The 24,006-nt window shown below is 47.9% G+C and overlaps 1 protein-coding gene across 3 annotated transcripts in view; it reads left to right on the forward strand.

The window, feature by feature from the left end:
• Positions 1 to 24,006, forward strand: part of CGNL1 (cingulin like 1) — a 162,055-nt gene that overhangs the window by 119,948 nt on the left and 18,101 nt on the right. For all 3 annotated transcript variants that reach the window (XM_059372005.1, XM_059372003.1, XM_059372004.1), the window contains exons 9-14: positions 10,913 to 11,119; positions 11,967 to 12,071; positions 15,649 to 15,801; positions 16,699 to 16,869; positions 20,077 to 20,238; positions 23,106 to 23,195. In XM_059372005.1, the coding sequence (XP_059227988.1) occupies positions 10,913 to 11,119; positions 11,967 to 12,071; positions 15,649 to 15,801; positions 16,699 to 16,869; positions 20,077 to 20,238; positions 23,106 to 23,195 (888 nt within the window). The remainder of the gene's footprint in view (positions 1 to 10,912; positions 11,120 to 11,966; positions 12,072 to 15,648; positions 15,802 to 16,698; positions 16,870 to 20,076; positions 20,239 to 23,105; positions 23,196 to 24,006) is intronic.

Genomic DNA, 24,006 nt, shown 5'->3' on the forward strand with positions numbered 1-24,006 from the left:
CTTGGTCTAAGAATTTTTATTCAAAATTTTTAAATGGAGTGATTTCTCCAATTTCAGGTTAATCCTTTCCGTATGTGTAGAAGTACGGTAGCAGCAAAATGGAAAAGTTGAAGGCTCAGCGTTCATAGTAACTAGATTTCTGGGAAGGGAACAGTATAGAACTGTGAATGCAATTAGGACCTACTGGCTTTTAGATTGAGCCTTTGGTTAATCTCGGAGGGTCGCCATAACTCTGCCTTGGCAATGCTCTGGAGAACCTGCTTGTTTATCTTCTCTCTTTAAAAATCCTGTTCAACCTGTTGGGCATGTGTGTGTTGACAGCGAGCTGATTTTAACCATTTGGAAAGCTGTCTGGCCTGTCGGTGACAAAATAACTGGGTGCTTTTTTTCCTGCCCCTCCCCTCCCCCCCAATATTTTCCTGGTGACACAGAACTCTAGGTGCATGGCGCCGGGTGGGGGCAGTCCCGTCGGCCAGCTAGCAGCTCCCCACAGGAACAGCCACACGGCGGGAGGATGTTGGGTTCCATAAACAAGAACTGCTACTTGCTGGTTCCGGGATCACCTTAGACAGCGGCCCTCAGGATGAGGGAAGTGGTGTCTTATAAATATGACGTGAGGCTCCTTTTATACCCTGAAAACTGAGAGGACCCAGGGACGCTGCGGAAAATTTTGTAAGAACTTTCTAAGGAGTGGTATAAAACATGAATAAAGGCAAAAGCATAATTAAAAGCTATAGCCTGGGGCACCTGGGTGGCTCAGTGGGTTAAGCAGCTGCCTTCCGCTCACGTCATGATCCCAGAGTCCTGGGATCAAGTCCCGCGTGGGGCTCTCTGCTCAGCGGGGAGTCAGCTTCTCCTTCTGCCCCTCCCCCCACCTGTGCATTCACGCTCCCCATCTCTCTCAAATAAATAAATAAAATCTTACAAAAATTAAAAAAAAAAAACCCAAAAGTTTATAACCTAAGGCTCTTTTAGAGAAGCCCTTGAAACTCCTTGCATGATATGACTGCATATTCCTTTCTCCTCCCACTGGCTTTAAATCAGGGTGGGTGGGTGTGTGGACATCGCCAAACCCCACAGTTGCCAGGTATCCATCTTCTCCTTTCTCTGGGTGAATGAAGCTGCTGCTGTACTTGGAAGAACCTAGAAGCAGGTAGCAGAGATCAGAGACAGGGATTTGAAGCTGGATATAACTCCTGGTTGTGTGACTTTGAATTTACTATTTTTTTTTTTTAATTTTATTTATTTGTCAGAGAGAGAGCAAGAGAACGAGCAAGCACAAGCAGGGGGAGTGGTAGGGAGAAGGAGAAGCGGGGAGGAAGCTCATCAGGGAGCCTGATGCGGGGCTCGATCCCAGGACTCTGGGATCATGACCTGAGCCAAAGGCAGCTGCTTAACCAACGGAACCACCCAGGCTCCCCTTGGCTACCTGAACTTAATGTGCAGCTGTCATTGATCCAATTCTTACCGTGTGCCCAGGGCATCGCTCTTGCTTGGAGCAATGCCCCCTTCGTGATTAGAACAACAGGAAAACCAAGCTTAGAGAGGAGCAAGAGGGGCTGGGTCAGGTCAGCTGATGCCAAGGCCAGAATTCTTTTTCTTTTGTTTTTATTAACATATCACTCACCTAGCGTGAAATTCAGCATTTTCACTCTTTTAGAATGTACAGTCCATGACGTCTATGTATTCACAAGGTTGGGCACCCATAGCTACTGTCCCTCACCCCCAGGTGAAGCAGCCCCCTTACATCATCTGAATCCCCCCTTCCCTGGTCCTTTGGCAATCACTAGTCTACTCTCTTTCTCTGTGGATTTGCCTGTTCTGGACCTTTCCTCTCAGTGCAATCATACCGTATGTCAAAGCCTAAACTGGTGAGCATGTAGCTTTTTGGGAAAAGCACTTGACCTATTTGGGGGCCGAGTATTTTTATCAGAGGTGTTTTTATCCCCATCTTGCGTATCTCTCTAGGCTTGTTGCATGGCTTAAATGAGAACCTATGTCAAATGCATTCTGTGAACAAATGTGAGGTATTTTATTAGTGTAACTTGTGTCTGGGACCTGTATCTGCATGACAGGCCATGTCTGAGAGCAAATCTTGCAGGTTTCTTAAGTATTTAAAGGGAATTATATTGACTTACTTCACAAGAATATTGTGAAGAAAACCAGGGATATTTTTAACCTCTGTAATCACACAGTTATGTAGAGAAAACTGGGTAATTGAATCTGTTGAAAAGGGAGTATCTTTGAGGTGGTTTGGTAAGAAGGAAGACTACCACCAGGGCAGTGAGAAAAACGGGATATAAACGGTATCTTCTTTAAATATAATACATTGAAACTTGGTGAGTCAAAGCAATGAAGTGGCACTTTGTTCCACTCCGTGGCCAGAAGTTGCCCACCTTTGGATAAGGGTCCTCACGGCCAGAAGCCAGGGTACAGACACCGGTAAAAAGGATCTGAGATTAGCTGGCAGCCTTTGCAAAAATGAAATTGAAGCATGATGTTAAATGAGTAAAGCCTCTGGAATTCTTGAATTCCACGATTGCCTGATGACTGCCCCAGTTTCTTCAAGTTCATTCTAGAATCCCAGACTGTGAGAGCTGGCGGGACACTGGAATGAGCCCAATCATGAACAAGAGAGCCAACGGCAGGCCGACGAAGTTAAAGGACTGGCCTGAGTGCCTTACAGAGCGAACTGTTAGCCGAGTCTGGTCCAGAATCCACATCTTATAACCGCTGTGCCTGCTGTTGGCATCAGCACTTCCTTGAAGATATTTGGGGTTCGGATAATGAGCACCCTCAACTTCTCCACTGTTCCCTTTGCCACATGGGTTCCTGTGTCACTCGTGTGCTGCTCCCTTGCCAAAACACAAACAAACCTCTCACGGTGGAGTCCAACTGTATAACCAATTCTGTTCTGAACCGCAGATACATGGGGAAGGAATGCTGTTGGCATTTGGGAAATGTAGTGAGAGAATTTTCGGAAGCTCTGATGTAGAGCAGGGATTTAAGAGATGGTGTTTTCCTGTGGCTCAACCCCACTCTGCCCAAAAAATGGTAAGTAGGCAGAGTCAGCGAGGAAGAAGGGAAACCCCATCACTCTCCGTGAGTGTAGGGATGCCCGCTTTTTCAAGCTTCTCTATATCTCTTACCTTGTTTTAATTTTCTGACCTATTCAGAGCTAATGTTACTTGTTACACTTCTTTAATGGTGTGAACTGAGCTCAGAGGGGTCAAAGGTTTGCATAAGTCCCATTGTGGGCTGGCTGCAAAGCCTGCGGTCACGTCCAAGTCACCTGATGGCCCACACTGGGCCCTGGAATCAGAGCAGGAAGCTCAGAGGACTTGAACAGCTGAGGCCTATGCTGTGGACCTCCATAGGAATGCCCCAAGGTCACAACAGCTTCTCCTCTGTCTTAACCTCACCACTCAGAGTGAGATCTTTGGCATTCACTGGAGGTTTGTTAGAAATGCAGAATCCGGGGTGCCTGGGTGGCTCAGTGGGTTAAGCCTCTGCCTTCAGCTCAGGTCATGATCTCAGAGTCCTGGGATCGAGTCCTGTATCAGGCTGTCTGCTCAGCAGGGAGCCTGCTCCCCCACCCCCGCCTGCCTTTCTGCCTACTATGATCTCTGTCTGTCAAATGAATAAATAAAATCTTAAAAAAAAAAAAAAAGAAAGAAAAGAAATGCAGAATCCCAGGCTTCCCGAGTCAGAGTGAGCTTTTCTTGAGAATCCCCAGGTAAGTCTGAGGCTCAGGCAAGTGTAAAGTCCTGGCTTGGAGGCTTTACATCATGGAAATTCATGGACAGCAAGGGAAAGAGATGAAATGAGAGGCTAATGACTACAATGTATGCTGCTTAGTTGTTGCTCCTGTGAGGGGGATGCTGAGGACGCCACACAGGGGACCCGGTTCTCCTACATTCCAAGTGAGAAAGGGACTGGCTGTTTGGGCCCCAGGTGCTCCCTGGAGAGGTGAAAGTGGACATCCACAGCTGTGATGGTGAAAAGGCAGGAACCTCCAGCAGATGGCCTGACCCAGGGGCCACTCTGGGTCACCGTCGGCTGAGATCCTGCAGCCTCAAAACACGGGAGTGTGGGGGCGGCCAGTGGCGTGGAACAGGCAGACCAACATTCCATTGCCTGGACTCCTGGCCTCCATGCCTCAGGGGTTTTCACTCGTTCAGCAAAACAGGGAGACAGAAAAGGGACAAAAGCTTGCTATGCCAGAGGCCTTGTTAATTAGTAAAGCCCGCTATGACCACTTGTTAGGTCTGCTCTCGCCAAGCCAGGAGTGAACCCGTCCACACGGTGTCTGTTCCTGCAAGGAAAGTGCATCAGCGCCTTTGGATCAGAACAAACACGCAGGCGTGGCTTTTTCTGCCTCTGTTTGGGAGTTTTGTGCTCGTCACGGATAAAAGTTTCCTGTGGCTCCAGAGGACATGTGAGCATTTCTAAATGTGGGCTTTAACTCATGGAAATGGGCCAATTTTATAAGCGAGTCATTTGCAGTGAATGGTGGTACCCGGCAAAAACTGGGATTTTGCCTTTTTTTTTTTTTTTTTTTTTTTGTGATACAGTTGTATGTCCTTTCCTCCCCTTTTAAATAGTAATTGGAGCATATGTTTAAAAGTCAACTATTTTGAAAGTAGTGGAAATTCAGCACACTGAAACATGCTATTTGCCTATTTTTGAAAAATTTCCTTCGTTGCCATTAGTTTAGCAGACCATCCTCGACTGGAAATGAGGCTAAGTTTTTAATGAATTCGCCAACCCAGAAACCTGATTTGCCCTTGGAATGAGAGAAGGGTCCAGTGCAGTTGTCCTGGAAAGACCACTAGAAGATCTCAGGTCTCTCTTTGGGGAAATACAGCCTTAGGACATGTAGCTGCCCGAAACGTGCAGGTTGTGGTCGGAAGCCAAGTTTGAGGATTTAGAACCCCAGTAAGCGAACTGTGCCAAGTCCTGCCCTTTGGGGAACATACGTGGGTTTCGTGGGCTTGGTAATCCTGTCAGTGGCGAGGACTCCTGCCTCGATAGTGACAACAGTGAACCAGGAGGTAACTTCATCCGCTTTTGTCAAGTGAGAGAAGTAAGGCTCTGTGAGGCTAAAAGATGCTTTGCAGCGGAATGGGCACAGCCTGGGTTTGCATCTGCTCTCGCCAACCGAGAACTCCTTCCCGAGAACTCCTTTCTTGAGGTGGTTTACGTCTGCTTTAGGTGGGTTGAGACAGGCGTACGTGGAGGGGCTTGCTGAGGAGGAGAGGGCTCAGCACAGCTGCAGGGGAGACGTGGTCCCTCTTCCAGAGCACCATGGGCACTGGATCTTAATATAAAAAGAGGCCTGGAATAGAATGAAACACACCGTGGTGTCAGAGGCAAAATGTTATAGGCAGTTTTGTTGGAAAAACCCAAACCTTGAAAGGCAGTTCTCTGCAGACCCTTGGATGTCTCTCATCAGCCTACATTGGATGTCTCTCCCTTCGGGTTGCTGGGTGGGAATTTTGGAGATGTGCTCACATAAGCGCAACTCCTGGGCCATCTGGGCCTTTTCCACTCTGCCAGCTATATGTGGTGAAAAGGAATTTCTGAGCTATGTAAACCCGCGTGGGAGATCTCGTTGGCTCTCCGCTGTTTGTACAGCTGCTCCCGGGGCTTCGGCTCCGCTATCTCTCAGGGCCCAGACGTATCTGCGAATGTGTCGGGGAAGGGTTCCTCACGGCTGGAGGAGGCGAAAACTGGGCTAGGGAGGCGGTTGCCTGCCCAAGTGCCTGTGGGCATGGATAGTCTCTTCCAAGAAAATGAGTATTTATTTTTTAAAAATGTAATATCTCTTGAAGTTCCATAGTTCAAGAGTTACAAGAAAGTTTGCAATGGATTATATCCCTGTCCTTTCCATAACACTGCTTCCCTTCCTTACGGCCAGCCCGTGCTACCCGTTTCTCGGGTAGCCGGGGGATGACCTAGTTATCTCATTGCCTTCCTTTTATGTAAACCTCCCTTCTGTGTCCCGTTCTGTCCCTTGTGTTTTCCTCACTTCCTCGTTCCTTTATTTTTTTCCACCGCACAGCTTATCATTGAACTGATGTAACTTGTTTAACAAATGCCCCATCAGTTGGATTTAGTTCAGCTCAATCCTTTGCTATTATAATGCCACAGTTTATCATCTTGTTTCTGTGGCACTTTGCACACATGTAGGATGAGTGGGAGAAGAGGAGGTGTGGAGTCACGGGCAATATACGTTATAATTTTGATTAATACTACCACATTGCCCCCCCCCCCCCGGACCTTATACCAGTTTCCAGCCCCCCTCCCTCACCCCCAGCTGTGGCACGAGGAGAACCTCTGACCTCACACCACCCACCGCCTTCTGACCTTGGCCGCCTGAAAGGTGAAGAGATGATCTCAGTGCCATTTTAAGGGATGGTCCAGTCTTGACAAACAAAGAACATAGCACATCTGCTACTTTTGCCCTTGTGGTGATGACTACAAGGTGCTTCCAAACTTTTGGAGTGGCAGAGAAATTTGAGTTGGGGTTTTTTTGTTTTTTGTTTTCTTGATTTTATTTATTTCTCAGAGGGAGAAAGAGAGAGAAAGCACAAGCAGGGGGAAGTGGCAGACAGAGGGAGAGGGAGAAGCAGATTCCCTGCTGAGCAAGGAGCCTGATGTGGGACTTGATCCCAGGACCCTGGATCATGACCTGAGCCGAAGGCAGATGCTTAACCCACTGAGCCACCCAGGTGTCCCTTAGAGTTGGTTTTTGCTGACACTTTGTGACTACTTGCTGGAATGAATAATAGTTAAAATTTTGATGGACATTGGGAGGGTATGTGCTATGGTGAGTACTGTGAAGTATATAAGCCTGATGATTCACAGACTTGTACCCCTGGGGCTAATAAGACATCAGATGTTAATTTTTAAAAAAGCAGATATTACACTAGTAATGTGATAACGGCTAAATGAATCTTTAGAGATGGTGAGCTCCTTAGTTTACTAATGCTGTAACAGCCACTGTAGTCTTGTTGCAGACAGACAGGACTTCAGATCAAAGGCTCATAGGAACTTGAGCGAGGTCAGCAGTACTGTCTCTGCTGACCTCGTCCTGAGTCAGTCCTTACCGGCTCTGGGCCCTGTAGAGCTCTGCTGCCCTTCACCCCATTCCTGAGACACAGGAGTAAGCATTTGGAAAAGGTGATGCCTAGGCCAAGGCTCAGAGTTGGAAGGGGGTGCTTTAGGAGGTCCTCAAGACCAGTTTTGTTTCCTCTGCTGGGAAGTCATGGAGGACTTGCCTTGAACAAAGGGATATGATGGGGATCAGGTATGGTTGCCAGAAAAGGAAGTTGGGCCTATGGACTTGATATAAAATAGAGGCCTGGGTGTATATGGGGCGTGGGACACAGGGATGGGGAGGGGTTCTAGAAAAGTATGCTAACAGAGGTTTAAGGTAAATTTATTTGTAAACATAATGTAGTCTTCCCCTCTAGGAAGATGCAGAGGAAAACATACTGTCACTTGACAGTGCGTGCGAACAGGACTTAGCCTCTCCATCCACGCAGAGCCCCTGGAGGCACACCCAGCCTGTGTTACTGAAGGCTGACCCTGGAGCAGAGCCCCACTGCCCCGCTTGGCCATTCCCTTGCCCGGCCGATCCTCTTGGCCTGAGCTCCCTCAGGCCTCAGGAGGGACGTCCACCACTTGAGATCGGAGAGTATACCAAGTCCTAGACATCACACACAGTGTCAGGGGGCCAGTTAGGCCCCAATTCAGGTCACACCAGACGTGGTTTTCAGAGATTTCTGGGTGAACAAGAGAGCAGTGACTGCATGCATGTGCTCATACACAGGCTGGAATGTGCAGCCTGCTCTTCCTCTCCCTGGTGCCTCAGGACCTCAGACTACCGAGGTCGGCACCTCGCCTCTCCCCTCTCTCCTGACTCTGTAGCCCGGGTTCCTTTGTCTTCCACTGGCTGTGTTGAGACATACTTCTTCTGACATATAAGTCACCTGTTTCAAGTATGCCCCTAGAGTTGCGTTGCCATCACCACTGTCAATTTTTTTGCTTTTAGATTTTATTCATTTATTTGAGAGAGAGAGCATGAGAGGAAAGAAGGTCAGAGGGAGAAGCAGACTCCCCGTGGAGCTGGGAGTCCGATGCAGGACTCGATCCCAGGACCCCGGGATCATGACCCAAGCCAAAGGCAGATGCTTAACCGACTGAGCCACATGGGCGCCCCAAGCATAACGTTTCCAAGATTCATCCATGTTGTAGTGTGGGTCAGTACCTCATCCGTTATGTGGATATACTGCATTTTGTTTGCCCTTTTATCCCTCGCTGGATCGTTGGGTTGTTTCTGCTCCTCGGCTGTCAGGCATAATGCTGCTGTGATGTACTGTGCAAGCTTTTGTGTGGCCCGTGTTTTCATTTCCCTTAGGTATACACTGAGAGTGGAACTGCTGGGTCATGTAGCTCTGTTTAACTTTGTGAGGAACTGCCAAACTGTTTCACGAAGTGGCGGCGCCGTTTCACACTCGCACCAGCAATGTGTAAGGTTCCGAGTTCTCCTCAACCGTTGCTGTTATCTTCCTGATTGGGTGCGAAGTGGCACCTCGTTATGGTTTTGATTTGCATTTGCTGATGACTGATAACGTTGAGCATCTTTTTAGGTGCTTGTAGGACTTCTGTAGCTCTTCTTTGGAAAGGGGCTGACTCACATCCTTTTGCTCCCACCTTTTCTTTTTTTTTTTTTTTTAAAGAGAGGGACTGCGCATGCGCATGGGGGTAGGGGAGGAGCAGAGGCGGCAGAGAGAGAGAGAGACTCTTAAGCAGGCTCCATGCCTAGCACAGAGCCTGACACAGGGCTTAATTTCATGACCTGAATTAAAACCAAGAGTCTGATGCTTAACCGACTGAGCCTCCCAGGTGCCCCTCTTTGCCCATTTTTTAATTGGGTTCTCTTTTTATTATTGAAGAATTTTAAAAATATATTCTAGATATGGGCCCTTTATCAGATAGAGGGTTTATAACTGTTTTCTTCGTTCTATGGGTTGTCTTTTCACTTTTTGATGGTCTCACTGGTAGCCCAAAAGTGCCCAACTTTTCGTTGTTTCTGCTTGTGCTTTTGGGATGGCATCTAAGACTTTGCCTAACCCAAGGTCACACATATTTACCCCCATGTTTTCTTTTAAGGATTTTATAGTTTTAAGTCTTACATGTAGGTCTGTGATCCATTTTGAGTTAGTTTTTGTGTTTGGTGTAAGGAAAGGGGGTCGATTTCATCTTTTTGCCTGTGAATCTCCAGCTGCCCCACCCTTTGCTGAAGACTCTTCTTGGCCCATCGAATTTTCTTGGTGCCCTTGTTGAAAATCAATCGACTGTGAATGTTGGATTTGCTTGGGGGCTCTCAGTTCTGTCCCACTGAATTGTAGGTTTATTCTAACGCCAGTGCCTTGCTGTCTTATAACTCTAGCTTTGTAGTCTCATGCTTTAATGGGAAAGTTAGGGCAGGAATGGGCAATCTAGACTTTTCTTTTTCCTTCCCTGGTCTGACCAGTTATCGGATTCTTTGGATCCTTCCTCAGGCTTTTAACCACACTTTATTTCTCCTTGTTCATCTTGCTGGTTTCGGTAGGAAAGGGTGCCCTAGTGGTCCTGAGAACCCTTAGTGGTCGGGCGCTTGAGTTTTCTCCTTTGGGACACCAGCTGTGTTCTGACCCAGTGGCTTGACTGTGATGGGTATTCCCAGATGAATAGAATTAAACATTTGCGTTCGAAAAGATGCTCTGTTTTCTGAAATTCTCTAACTGGTTAAGTTCAGGATAATATAGCTTACTGTCAAGAGATTTAAAGATCTTTCTGGAAGGCTATGCAAGCAAACAAGCAGTTCCTGCAGATAGCTCTCCCCAGGGGCATGACATAACTTTCAAAGCCAACGCTTGTCCTCACTGGGCCTTCCCTTCCTTGTAGGCATCTGCACCGCTATTCCGTGAGGATCTGATTTGCTGACGTTGGCCTCTTTAGAATAGTGTAGAAATGGGAGGCGAGAGATCTTCTGGGAGAAGTGGAATTCTGGACAAGGCCATTTATCACTTCATTACTAAGCCCCCCCAAAAAAACCCAAAAAACAAAGCCCAGGCAACATTGGGAATCAGCAGTAACCACACTGTAATTGTCGCCATGTCTTTCTGTTAGGAATTTTGGGCAGCCCAGAGCTCATTTTCAGAAGATGGTGCCCAGAGCTTGCACGAGGACCTCTATCATAATTCAAGTGAATTTTAATTTCTGTTTTGTATTGGACCTTAAAAAACTGTAAACAGAAACCGTCCTTCATCCAGAACTTCCGCCAAGGGGCCCTGCCCGTGGTGAGGGGTCAGGGATGTGGACTTGGCAGAAGGCAGTACTCCCAAGAACAGGTTCTGGAGTTGGTCTTCCCAGGTGCACTTCCTCCTAAGTGACCTTGGGCGAGTTCCTCATCTATCCAAGTCTTCGTTTCTTTGTCTCTAAAACAGTGATAGTACCCATGGCCTAGAGTTCCTTAAAAGCTTGAAGTCCCGTGTCAAAGACTTAATGCAGGTAAAGGTGATGACAGTTTTCTGTACAGGGCTAGGGAGTGAATATTTGAGGCTTTGCAGCACCAGGGGCCTTCCCTTGCCGGCGTCGGGCTCTCCCCGCTCCGCAGCTACGGCGTGGAAGCTGCCACAGACAGTGTGCTCACCAGCATACGTGGCGATGCTCCAGGAACACGTTATTTTTAATAACAGGTGACGTGCTGGACTTGGCCTCCAGGCTCTAGCATGTCGACCCCTGGCTGCGCACGGGGCCTGGCACGTCGCGGGTTTTTAATAAATGCCAGCCGTGCTCGCAGCCGGGGACAGCCCCTTGACGGCGGTTCCCGCGTGCCCCCGATCCGTGTCTTTAACAGAATGTCGAGGTCCTGGCCAGTCGGAGCAGTGCGTCAGAGCAGAGCCAGCAGGGGGCTGAAATGCACGTGAAGGCTCTGCAGGAGGAGAACGAGAAGCTGCGGGGCAGCATCGAGGAGCTGGAGCAGCGCGTCGCCAGCCTGCGCGAGCAGATTGCCGACATGAAGGGTGACGAGGCCCGAGCAAAGGAAATGCTCAAGAAGTGCGAGGTAAGGCTCTCTGGGCCCCCCACCCAGATCTGGCTGCTGCAGGTCCTTCCTTTTTCCTGTGTCTGTGGATTTGGAAACGCAAGGGGATTTACTATCACGATTTAGTAGGAAAGGTGGAAGCAATGGTGACCACATCGTCTCGGCAGCCCCTTTCTGCTGTTCCTCTGTGATGGCATAAATGGGAGGTGAGCTTGTCGAGGAGGTGGGAACGGGGCTGATGAGGTCAGAGTGGGGAACACCAGCGTCCCCGCTCACCCAGACGTCAGGCACCCTCCACTTTTTGACACTGGTCCTAATACCACCATCAGACATTGTCACGCACGGTAACTTTTTCTTCTTTAACACATAGTTGGCGGATTTTGAAGCCGCACCAGTTTGCACCAATTACTTAGTTTGCCGGGTCTCTCGAAGTGGGAGGCTGTTAGCAAGAGACCCTCGCACAGGGGGCAGTGAGAGCTCGCACCGGCAGTCCAAGAGGGGACAAAAGCAGTGTAAGGGGAGACGTGTTCCAACAGGGGTTCCCCAAATGCTCCTTCATTAGAATCACCTGGAAGTCTTTTCCAGAACTGTGTGTGCCCACGTCCATTCTATACCTGCTCTTTCCGAAGCTCTGAACGTGAGGCTGGATATGTATTTTCAGTCACGCCCATGATTCACATGTTCACATCTGGCGGAATAGGGAGCTGTAGTCGGGCACACACATCTGAGAGCATACCTGTCATGTGCCACCTTGGGCCCGCTGCTGGCTGTGTCCTGGGATGTCTCCCACATTCCTTTCACGCCCCCGAGCCCGCTCTCTAGGCACAACATGCATCCGTGTGCACTCTGACCCCGGGCGTCATTGCAGAGTGAAAGCCGGCAATTAGAGGAGGCCCTCGTGCAGGCAAGAAAGGAAGAAAGAGAAGCCGTATCAGCCAGAAGGACCCTGGAGAGCGAGCTGGAAGACGCGCAGGTAAACACAGCTGTTGTCTTTACTCCTCAGGAAAGACGCCGGAGAAGCAGCATGGGACAGACATGGATAGATCGCCATGGGTCCTTTCCTTGCAGGGAGTTTCCTGTAGTAAGAACCACACTGGGTTTCAGACCCTCGGTCTAGAGCTGTGGTTCTTAACTGGGGGACATCTGGCAATGTCTGGTGACATTTTCGCTTGTCACAGCCAGGGACACGCTCCCAGCGTCGAGTGGGCAGGGCTGGGCTGCTGCTGAAGGTGTTACAAAGACCAGGACGGCCCCCGCAGCTGTGATTATCTTGCCCCCAAGGGCAGAGGTGCCGAGGTGGAGAAACCCTGGTGTAGACATTAAAGAGCTTGACAGCTTTCCAGAGATAAAATATGAATTGTGCGAGAAGGCTGGCAGGCTCGGTCCCCGAGGCAGTGTGGAGTCAGCTCTCTGGCAGAAGCCAATTTCCTCTCTCCTCTGGGCAAGCATACTCCACACAGTGCGGTCCTTCAGAACAGCTATTAAAAGCAGGGGGAAGTCGGTTTTTTTTTTGAAACTAGATAGCTATCTGTATTCGTAATCAGTAGATTCTTAGAAAATTAGCTTTTCCCATTTGAAGGTTACCAAGATTGTAGGAAGTACATTCCAAAAAAAAAAAAAAGTCTGCCCTGAAGTTCTAAAATGAGTTTGCACAGAGACCTCAGTGGGATGCAGGTATGTTCTTCCTCCTACCCTCTCCGGCCTTTAAAGAACCAGCACCAAGCACTCCTCAGGCCGCTTCTGAGGAGGCCAAAGCCAGTGATTCTGTGCTGTTGTCAAAGACGAGATTGTTAACGTTTTCCATGAGAACCGTTGGATGGGGAAGGAGCATATGAAAAAGATTAGGGACTGACAAAGCGGTCAGGGTTCAGATTTGAAAATCTGCCTAATGCCTGATTGCAGCTCAGACGCAGTCCCAGCTTCCGTTTGACCAAGCCTCTCATTCCTGTGAGCCGTGGGCACACCTGCCACTCGGACTGTTAACAGGGACTAACAGGAGCCTTCCTCAGTCATACAGGAAAAGGCTCTGTGTCTTGACAGACGGTGGTCTTCAAGCTCAAGGGTACGACTCACTATACCTCACTATAAATAACCCGTGTTTTGTGTTCTCCGGACGGATCGTTTTCCCGCCTGTTTTTGTCCCAGTATTTTGGTTAGTGGGCTTGTATCGCTGGTCTTGGAAATAGAGCCACTGTAGCAACAGCATTTTACTCCTAACTCCCAGCTGCACAATGGGGAGTGTGTGAGTTTGGAACACGTTTTATCAGCAGTGGTGTATTGGAATACATTTCTGGAGGAACTGAGGAGGCAGAACATTATTCTCAACAGCATCTCTAAAATTTAAAGTATGTTAGAATTTTCTGGGTAACTCTTAACTCTAAATTTATGGGCCGTCGGTAGTCAGGAAAATTGTGATTCCATCACAACGGGCTAGAATCTGCATTTAAAGTTAAGAATACTCCGTCCTCACCCTGTGACTCTGACATACCAAGTCTTTAGACCACTTTTGGGGATAGGTATTAATTTCCAGCCACCAAGTTCTTATCATAGCCCTCATTGTGAAGCTGGGCTATGAGACATACCCAGATGGGTATCTCTTCCTTGCCTTGACAGATCTTACTACCTTGCAATAGAGGCAAGTTACAAGAAATATTTTTAAAATAATTTAGCAACATTTCTTCCAGGCAAATGTATGAGTGTCAGGGTAGGGTATGTGGGATTTGGGGCGGGGTCCCAGGCTCAGAGTGGGCGAGTCTGGTGTCTCCAGTGGCACGGGAGACCCGGGCCAGACGGGGAGCCCTGCCTCAGCTAAGGGGGAAACAGAGATGCACACACCATATGGAGGTTGACTGGAGCCAAGCCTGGCTTGGCTGCTGGCCTGAAGCCTCCAGGAGTGGGATCCAGGAGGAGGAAAAGAGAGGCTGGGGGGTCTGCAGGGGCACGGGTTGAGTTGGATCCTATAGGAAGACACTTATGTCCTTCTGCATTTGTTGCTTTTCGGGAATTTCCATTTTGAGGTACGTTATTGAGAGTTCTCTCCCACAAAAGGAACCATACCTTGCTTACCTTACCCTGCATACTCCATTTTGCCCTCCAGCACCACAAAATCAAGCACAAACACAAATCCCAGGAGGTGACCCTGTTTCTGGTGTATGCCCAGCTGGACTGTGGTGGGACACACTCCTGCTAATTGCCTCCACACTGAACTTCTGATGACCTTCCGTTTACCACCTTCTTCTCTCCCAATGGCTTTTGTTGACCTTGGTTTCCCACCGCAGTTAACTTCAGCAGCCCAGCTGTGTTGGCTGGTTCTGAGTGCAGTTGTCCTAGCAGAGTGGAAGAGCCAGAAGGTCTCCACAGGTGGCTTTTTGGCCCCAGGTCACAGGGCTGGCCAGCAGCATGGCTGGTTGTGCTTTGCAAACCAGGAGTGCCCCAAGTGATTTGGGAGTGTTTTCAAGAGGCCTGAGTTGGTATGCGTGAGAGCAGCTTGTAAACTGTTAAGCACTGTACAGATACAGCATCTGCGGGGACACAAGACAAGTCCTAAGCAGGCATATAGCAACTCACATTCAGCCCTCAGTCCCTGAGACCATTTTCTAGATGATCTAGCCCAGATCTGGGTCATGCTGCCCCTTTCTGAGCTCTGCCCCTTCTTGGTATCTTTATGTCAGTGGCCCTAGCACTCGGCCATTTAAAAAAGCCAGCACGATCGTTTTAAGATACTTTAGGATTTTGTTTTAGAGTTCTGTGTTTTTACATAAAGAAGGTCAGGCTCTGTGACCGGGTGAGGTGAGAGCTTCAGGACATCCCAGGGAAATAGTGCACCCAAGATAGTTTCATTTTATGGTAAGTGCTAGGATTTGGTGCTGAATCACTAATCAACACTTATTTGCACTTTTCTAACTAGTGTCTTTTCCATTACACACCTACTACTCATCAAGTTTATCTCCCTGTGGATTGCCAGAGTCCTTTTTCTTCTGTGTATGCGTCCAACCCAGGATTCTGTGGATTACAACTCCTTCCACCCAGGTGGACTCTTGACCTGTGGGTCAATGTTCTCTTTCCTCATGGATTCATTTTTGGTTATTTTAACTAAGATGCATCTGCAGAGCAGAGGGAATTCTAGAACGTGAGGTGTACTGCTGTATAGTACGGGATGTAAATGGCCACATTGGTTCAGGTTTGTCTGATGTACATCTTTACCTCTCTTTGCAAGCACGAACTTGGAAATTTCATGTTTTCAGACACTGTCCTTAATCTCTGGCCCAAGCAACCTTGGTCATCTTCTGTATTTCTGTAATAAATCCTTTGTCTGCCCCTTTATTCTCATGCATGTTTTTGGCTGAGTCAACTTTGCATTTGGGTCCCTGAATTTCAGAACCAACCATGTCCTTGGGTCTTGTGATGGCTTTGCTTCTGTCCTATTCCTTATCACCTATGTAGCAGGTCTGATTGCTTTGAGGTGTGACTGCAGAACTCCCTCTGCTGCCTGTTCCTGGGGCTGACCCAATAAGTAGGTGACTGCGCTGTCCCTTCCCTGCCGTCTGCAGAGAAATCTGAGTCGGGCCACCCAGGAGCAGAAGCAGTTGTCTGAAAAGCTCAAAGATGAGACAGAGCAGAAGGAGCAGTTAAGGAGACTGAAGAACGAGATGGAGAATGAACGGTGGCACCTGGACAAGACCATCGAGAAACTGCAGAAGGAGGTGAGAGCCAGGGGAGCGAGAGATGTGGGCAGAACACCTGGGCTGGGGCCCAGTGCTCTCTGAGGACCTGTTGAGAGCCTGCCCTTTTGTCTAAGCAGGCATGCATCAGATTCCCAGGTCCCCTGAAGCAGCTCTTTGGACTTGTTGAGAATCCCAGTTAAAGGGAAACTGGTCTAGAAAATGCCAGTATCCTCTGGATTCTGGGCCCAACTCCTCTCAGCAACTACCCAAAGAAGCCTGGCACGTAAGGGCAGACTTAACAAATGTTACCTGATTCAGAACCCTGGGTAACGTCTGCATCTGCACCCCTCTTTCTTGTCCAGGAACTTGAAAGGCAGTTTCAAAGTCTAGTAGTTGTTACTTCTTATCTCTGCCCACCTCTGCCCTAAAATCCCCAGAAGGGGGGAAGCACAGAGCTGAGGGGCTCCCCCGATTCTAGGAGCCAACAGGAATGCCTGCCATCTTCTGATACCTACTGTGTACCAGTCACTATACTAGCTATTTTGTAACTGGAATTCTCTCCCTTATGTATTAATTCTGACAACATCCCTGTAAGGTAGATATGATGATTCTAATATTTCCCATGAGGACACCACAGAGGCCCAGTGAGGTTTAAGTGCATGGCCCAGTTACGTAGCTGGTAAGTGGCAAAGCAAGGGGGCATGACCCTGGGCTATGTATCCAGCCATGAAAGGTGTGCTTGTTCGCTCCTCGTTGCTGCTTCCATGTTACAGGTGACTAAGCCTGGACAGCCCATGACCAGGTGCTTTGCAAAATCTTTGGGGAGGTTGTAGAGGGAAGAGGAAGAGATGTATTGTTTCAATGGAACCCAAACCTGGTTCTCAGGCCCCAGCTGAGCGTCACAGGGTGGGCTCACACCCATGTCATTCCTTCCAGATGGCTGACATTGTCGAGGTGTCCCGCGTATCAACCCTGGAGCTCCAGAATCAGCTGGATGAGTACAAGGAGAAAAATCGCAGGGAGCTTGCAGAAATGCAAAGGCAGTTGAAGGAGAAATCCCTGGAGGCTGAAAAGTCACGTCTGACTGCCATGAAACTGCAGGATGAGGTAATACCTGGCCAGATCGGTTCCTGGTTTACCCCCACCTCACCCTCGCTTTGTTCAAAGTATCCGGGGAGACTGCCTTGAACCTCTTCTAGGAGAGACTCAGGGTATATTGGAAGACAGCACTTGGACTTGACCAACCTTTAGGATGGTCACATGGGGCAAATGGCATTCAAAGACACAAAGTCCCAGGGCCTCTGGGGTGAAATTGACATAACTTTAAAGTTACCATTTTCTCGATTAATTCAAGAGTTTCTGACTAAAATGTTTAGCGGCCATTTGTGGAGCACCACTGGTATACCCAGCTGTGTCTTAAGGATTGATGTATACTAGTGTTTTAACTTAACTCTAGAACATGGATTATAGTAAATAATTGCTTTTTGACGTTCATTTATAAAGCAGACTTTTATGAGAGCGTGTGTGGTGGACGTGAGCTTCAGGACAATGATCATGGGGACAAAAAGAAATCTTCAGGAATATATGAGTCCTGAAATTATTAAAACATATTTTTAGTTTTATACTTAGAAATAGTAGAGCAAAGTACCTCCAGTATTCGCTCCCTTCAATCTTGACTTATAAAGAACTGAGAAAAATCATGGGAATGTTTTTGATTATTTTAATGGAAAGCTGAAAGTTCTAAAACACAAGTACAGTGTATGTCAATTTTTCGTTACGCCTCTTGCCGGCTGGATAACCTTGAGCAACTTACCCCAATTTTCTGAGCATCTGGTTTTACCTCTTTGAAAACACACCAAATAGCGATGATTTAATAATGAAATGAGATAACGCGTGAGGCTGGAGAGCTGAGGGTTTGTATATCCTGGACACGAATGTTAAGGTTTTTTTTTTTTAGAGTCCAAGGTTTTGCTTTTTTGCATAAGCAGGGCCAAGAGCATCAAGATTCCACAGGAAAACAAGTTTTTCTTTAAAAACAAACTTTTAATATCTTTGATGATCAAAGAAATGTCGCCCATGAGTCAGTGCTGGTACTGTGTGAAAGAACAAAGGATATTCATTACAGACTTCTAGAATGTTTCTGAAAGGATCCTGATAACAGGTCCCCTCTGCTGCAGGGGCGTATGAAGGCAGGGCCCCCATAACTGAAATTAGCATAGTGACATCACAGTTCTCTCTGGCATTAAAAGAAAGTCATTTGTATTTCTACGGCAGATGGAGGGGGAGATTCGGATATTTGCCAGAACACCAACAAATACAGGGTTCTGCTGCTTTGATTTCAGAAAAATCACAGGGTCACGATGACCCCTGCAAAGTCCTTCCTGTTGCTTTTTGTGTAATGGTTATTGTTCTGCCAGAATCTTTGGATTGGAAGACACTTTAGAGATTTTCTAGTTAGATGAGGAAACTGAGATCCAGAGAGATTAGTTATGGTCAAAAGGAGACCAGTCTTGTTTATAAAAGAGCAGTCATTCAAAAGAAGATTCCTCATGATGAAAACGAAAGATGGCTCTTCCTCGATTTTTGTCAGTGGTGCAGCCCTGTGAGACACAGCTTCAGTCGGAATGACAGAGATGGACACCTCATCATTCTGGAAGGAAAGTGCAGGCAGATACTGCCCTGCATCGAGCTGTCGGTGGAGTTGTTGGAATTGGCAAGCCAGGGTCACGATGAATCCAGCCAGGGTCACGATGAATCCTCAGAAAACTCAAGCTCGCCTCTGTTCATGGCCCCCAACCCTGTGTTTTGGTTGAGCCGAGATAAAGCTGTCCGTTAACATAAGGGGGGCAGGGGGTCTGTCCTCGGGGAAAAGCACTGCCTTCTTTGCTTTAAGAGCAATAGACATTTGACCTGTTTTGCCTTTGGTGTGGAGCCAGAGGAGTTCTGAGGAAGGTTATCTCTAAAGAATGAAGACTTGAGTTCACTGTTGGTTTTTTTGTCTGAAACCCACTTAGCGAAGGGCAGCTCTGACTACTTAAAGGGATCACTAGCGTAGCGAGGAGTGCTTGTGATCCCAGACGCTCTCCACATCCGCTGGGGCATGGCCTCATTGAGTGCTTTTTTTGACAGAGCCCTCGCGAGATGTTAGGACGGACTGTTAGCACCACGCCAGACCAGGGGCTTTATCTGGAGAGGCCTTCTTCAGGCTGTGCTATTCTCACAGAAAGGTCAGGGCTTCCTGTCAGCTTCCAGGAACCTGTTTCCTAAAGTCTAGCCACTGGGCTTCTGACACTGTCCTAACCTGGTGCCCCCCACCCCCGCAAGACTGTCTTTGAGGCGTCCCGAACTCCTCTGTGAAAATCACCCCCAAAGGACGCTGTGCTCTGATGGAGTATGCCCCTCACTGTCATCAAGGAACTAAAGCCCCGGACTAGTTAGTTATTCCGAAGACTGCTGTCACCCAATACCCTGTATCTGCCCCAAGTGGGAAGGAAGTTGGAAACAAAACACGTAGCCCTGGTCTTCACTGAATCAATCCACGCAGATGTCTGAGGAACATGCAGTGTGCTGAGGTGGCTGGTCCCCTCGGGGACCTTCCAGAGAAGTAGAAAACAGGGACGACCCCTCATGGGTCAATCTTTTTGTTGCACTTTCTTCACAGCTGTTAGTTCAGTGCCACCTTGTGGATGAAAAAAACACTGTGCATTATGACAGCGGAGGCAGGATTTTCTTCTAGAGAGCAGATGGTTTCACCTCCTATGTCTGTTTGTATTATTGGATTTGGTGCCTGTGAGTTGTTTTGGGATCATTAATTTCATTTTTAATTTTCCCCTCATTTTGACCCTCCATTGAGATGATGCTGGTACAGGTGGGTAATAACCTGCACTGTGGGAAGCACTTACCTAGTTCGGTGACTTTCAAGTGTTTTTGGCCGTGACCTCTATAGTAAGGACTCCACCTCGCATCGCAACCCAGTAATACGTGCATCCATACAGATGTATGAGGGTCTAATACAGAGGTTTCATAAAACAATATCTCTTTGTACTCTGATATTTTCTGTTCTATTAAATTTCAAAATGCTGGCCAACATGTACAAAATTGAATCTATAACCCCGTGGGTTGCTCCCTATAGCTAGGAAGCTGCCGCTTTTTAGAGGAGAGGAAACTGAGGCCCAGAGGGAGCTAGGACTGGCTCAGGGTTTTCTGGACTGCAGGATATGGGCACCCCCTGATCGTCTGTGGGGTCCACCTCTGTGCTGTCTGTCCAGATGCTCTCCCGATGCAGCCCAGGTAACCACCCAGCCCTCCTTCTAGGTGCGCCTGATGGAGGAGGAGCTTCGGGACTACCAGCGAGCTCAAGACGAAGCACTCGCAAAAAGGCAGCTTCTGGAGCAGACGCTGAAGGACCTGGAATATGAGCTGGAGGCCAAGACTCACCTCAAGGATGACCGAGGCCGACTCGTCAAGCAGATGGAGGTCTGTAGGCCATGCGGGTGTGAGCCAGGGCCCCTGCAGGGTGAGCGTGGGGCGCAAGACAAGTGGCCTCTCTGTGCACACCTGAGCCTTTGGGATCCTTCAGTTTTTATTCCCTGAAACAGGCAGACCTGAGTAAAGTCATTTCTTGATTTGAGGAAGAAGCTGGTAGTTCAGACTCATGAGATGTCAGAGCTAGAAGGAGTGGTGGAAACAGTTTAGCACAGTGTCCTCTTTGTCTTGATGAGGAAGCAAAACCGAGCTCCAGAGAGGCCAGGTGGCTTTACGTAAGGGCACATAGATGGTGCATTTTCTGTTGGTTGCTTTGGGAAGTGCTTCCAACTACAGAGGCCACAAAACTACCGCAGATCTAGGGAGGGGCTGAGCTGTGCCCCAGGCCGAAACCACCTACCTCCTGGGAACATGCAGCTCCTCTGTCACACCACACACTCCATTCCTGTCTCCTGACTCTGGCCCTTTTTTCCCTGACAGATGGTCCAGCTTTGCCAAAGCTAGCAGCAAACTGTGGCTCAGTTCATTTCTGGATATACCATATATATGTGGTCTAAGACAGTGTGTCAGAATGTGCTCACTGGGGTCACCACCTGGGGGTGGCCTGTTCACGGGGTGAAAACACAACACGGTAGAAAAAAAGGGAATTGAGTAACAGATTCGAAATATGAACAAGCACCTGGGCAGGACAGGACGAATCCTAACATCAGTCCACCTGAGCTTATGAAAAAGAATAATCCTCAAGATCAAACCCAGCCCCAAACCAGAACACCCTCCCCTTCACTGGACACACACATACCCCACATCCCAGTGGAATTTAGAGAGGGAGAGAATCAGTTCCCAGACTTATAGGAGAAGTTAAAATTCTCAAGGTTTTGATAAAAAGACAGTGCTCAAGAATAGGGAGAGATGGTTTGAATTTAAAGTCAGTGGAATGTCAGGTTCAATTTTGCAAATAAATAAAAATAACTTTTAAAACCTCTTTGTAGCAATTTCCATCTAGGGAGGGATGTTTCAGCCATTGAAGATTTTATTAGATTTTATTATAGCCCTTTTTAGACACTGGAATAACCTGGCATGGTTTTGTTGTCCTTTTGTAGGATTGCTGTGTATTTTGCTATAGTTCCTATTTCTGATCTCATTAGAGAGGGTCATGTTAAGGCAAGCTAAGGTCAACCCAGTTAACTAGGAAGTGATTTGTCAAGGACCCAGACAGTCTGGTTCGAAGCAAGCTAAAGCCATGCTGGGCAGCTATGTGAGAACCTTTGGTGTAATGGACCCCTGAATGCTCCTGGTGGGTTTTGAATAGCACAGACTTTAGACAGGAAGAGAGGACTGTGAGGAGGTGCTTTTAGTTAAGCATTGGGTTGTCATCTTCTTCTAGAACATTCTGACTGAAAGAACATTTCCTTCTGCCAGCTCAAGGTCTAGAAGCAGTGACATGATGGAGCGTCCCTTGCCCTTGGGCACTGTTTTAGATATTTCTTCATTAATGACAAAATGAACAGCTCTCAAGGCCCTACCGCTGGGCAGCACGCTGTAGGAGCGTTGCCTCCCCTCAGAGGCAGCTGGGAGGACTGTCTCGCCGTGACAAATGTCTTGCCTTTTCCTTCACTAGCACTTAACCAATTAATTCTCAGGACTCAAGAGCTCTCTCAACACCAGGCATTTTCTGTAAACGCAGAAACTCAGGTGGCTGTTTTATGTAAATGCGGCACTTGGGGATCCTTGTTGAGATGGCCTCCAAGGTGTCAGGGACCGGAGGACAAATAGGACTGTCTGAGCAGAGCCCGGCGTTCTGTTCCAACTTGGTCTTCGAGCCTGTCCGCTCACGGGAGAGAGCTTTCTGGGTTCCCTGAAGATGTCGTTCACTAGCGGGGAAGGCATTCACAGACATTTACTCATTCACGTGAGTAAGTCTGATTTTTGGGCCGTTTGGAGACGTCCATAGCTTGTCAGCCCTACTTTGACGACTATAGAGACAGTGTTTTTCCAGTGTTTTTCTGCAGACTCATGTTTCAAAACTCACAATGACGATTGCTTTTTAGCAGGTATGGCACGGAGTTAATCCAGACATATGATACATGGGCAGGTGACAGGAGAAACTTGTGCACAGACCTCACAAGCCCCTAATGCTAGGTAGGGTGGTTTGTGTTAGAAGCGTCTTTTTTCCTAAATGCAGCTACTTTGACATGCTTTTCTCTTAACACTCAGTGGTGTTAAGCGAGGAGCCAGCCAGGAAGACAGAAATGACAGTTCTTCTGGAATTACAGGGCCACTGCTGTCCCTGTGCTCCTCAGGTGCAGATTTGGGACTGACTACATAATGCATGAAGTGTCTGAGGTGCCCTAGAAAAGAGGCACAGGCAATAGTACATCATAGCCTTTACTCCTGCAAGGCTCTTGGAAACTGAGCAGGAAGGAGGGAAAGCATTGTCCAGAGCTTGGAATTTTTAAAGAAATGTATCTTGGATGATGTCTGAGCTCCCACATTGCCTTTTAACAGGTAACCTGTGGACCTTAGGCTTCGGTAGATCTTTGTAAAGTTACTGATTCCTAAGGGGGAAAAAAGATGTGAAGGAAACAGGCTAAAATGTCCTTAGGCTTATGTTAGGTTCGGGGTAATATTTTTTCTCCTTTCACAAATTTTTGAAATGCACAATTACATCTTCCATTACGAAAGCAATACCACACGGTTTTTCTGACAGTCTGAGAAGGAGATGCGTCCTTTCCCCGAACTCTGGTGATATCTCAGCTCTGATCTGCCTTGGAGGTTTGCATTCCCCAGGGCCATCCATGCACCCCACCTGGGTCAGTGCGAGTTCCGTAAGACTGTGTTGTGTCTCCCTTCTTTCTTAGGACAAGGTGTCTCAGCTGGAGATGGAACTGGAAGAAGAAAGAAATAACTCGGATTTGCTGTCTGAGAGGATCACTCGGAGCAGGGAACAGGTACTGTCTGTAGTTGAACGATGAACAGACTGTCCTTCGTGGAAAAGGAAATGTGAGAGGCAAAAAGCAAAGGATTCAGCTAGAGGAGGGAAGAAAAGTTCTTGCCTTATAGAAATGATGGAAGGCTGGGTAGTGTTCCCCGTAGGAAGCCATGAAGAGGGAGGTTTAATATATAACATAAAGCACACAAAGTGGAAGTTTCCAGAATGGTTATGGGTAACAATCTATTAGCCCTAGTAGACAAAGTGCTTTTAGAGCAGAGGCTCTAAGAATCATCAGTCCAACAAGCAACTGTATGAAACTGGGTAGCTGGTGCAGTGTTAGTGCCATGGGACGTGGAGGATACGATGCAGACTTGTCCTTTAAGAACTTCACCAGCTAAATAGCAGTACACACACCTATGAAGCCTTCACAGGACAGCAACCACCTCTTCCTAGTGAATGCTTTCTGCAGTTCTCAGAGGTGAGGAATTCTACTTCTCTTCGATCTGTACAGCAACTCTGGGAGGCAGCCGGGGACGGTACTGGCTGTTCTCACACTGGAGTTAATAGAACTAATTTTCCAAACGACACTCCATATAATCCGATGGTTTTTGAATTTTGTTTCCATTTTTAATTTTTATTTTATTTTTTTTTAAGGTTTTATTTATTTATTTGACACAGAGAGAGATCACAAGTAGGCAGAGAGGCAGGCAGAGAGAGAGGGAGGAAGCAGGACCCCGTGGAGCAGAGAGCCCAATGTGGGGCTTAATCCCAGGACCCTGGGATCATGACCTGAGCTGAAGGCAGAGGCTTAACCCACTGAGCCACAC

The sequence above is a fragment of the Mustela nigripes genome, chromosome 13 (assembly GCF_022355385.1).
Source record: "Mustela nigripes isolate SB6536 chromosome 13, MUSNIG.SB6536, whole genome shotgun sequence".
Classification (NCBI taxonomy): domain Eukaryota; kingdom Metazoa; phylum Chordata; class Mammalia; order Carnivora; family Mustelidae; genus Mustela; species Mustela nigripes.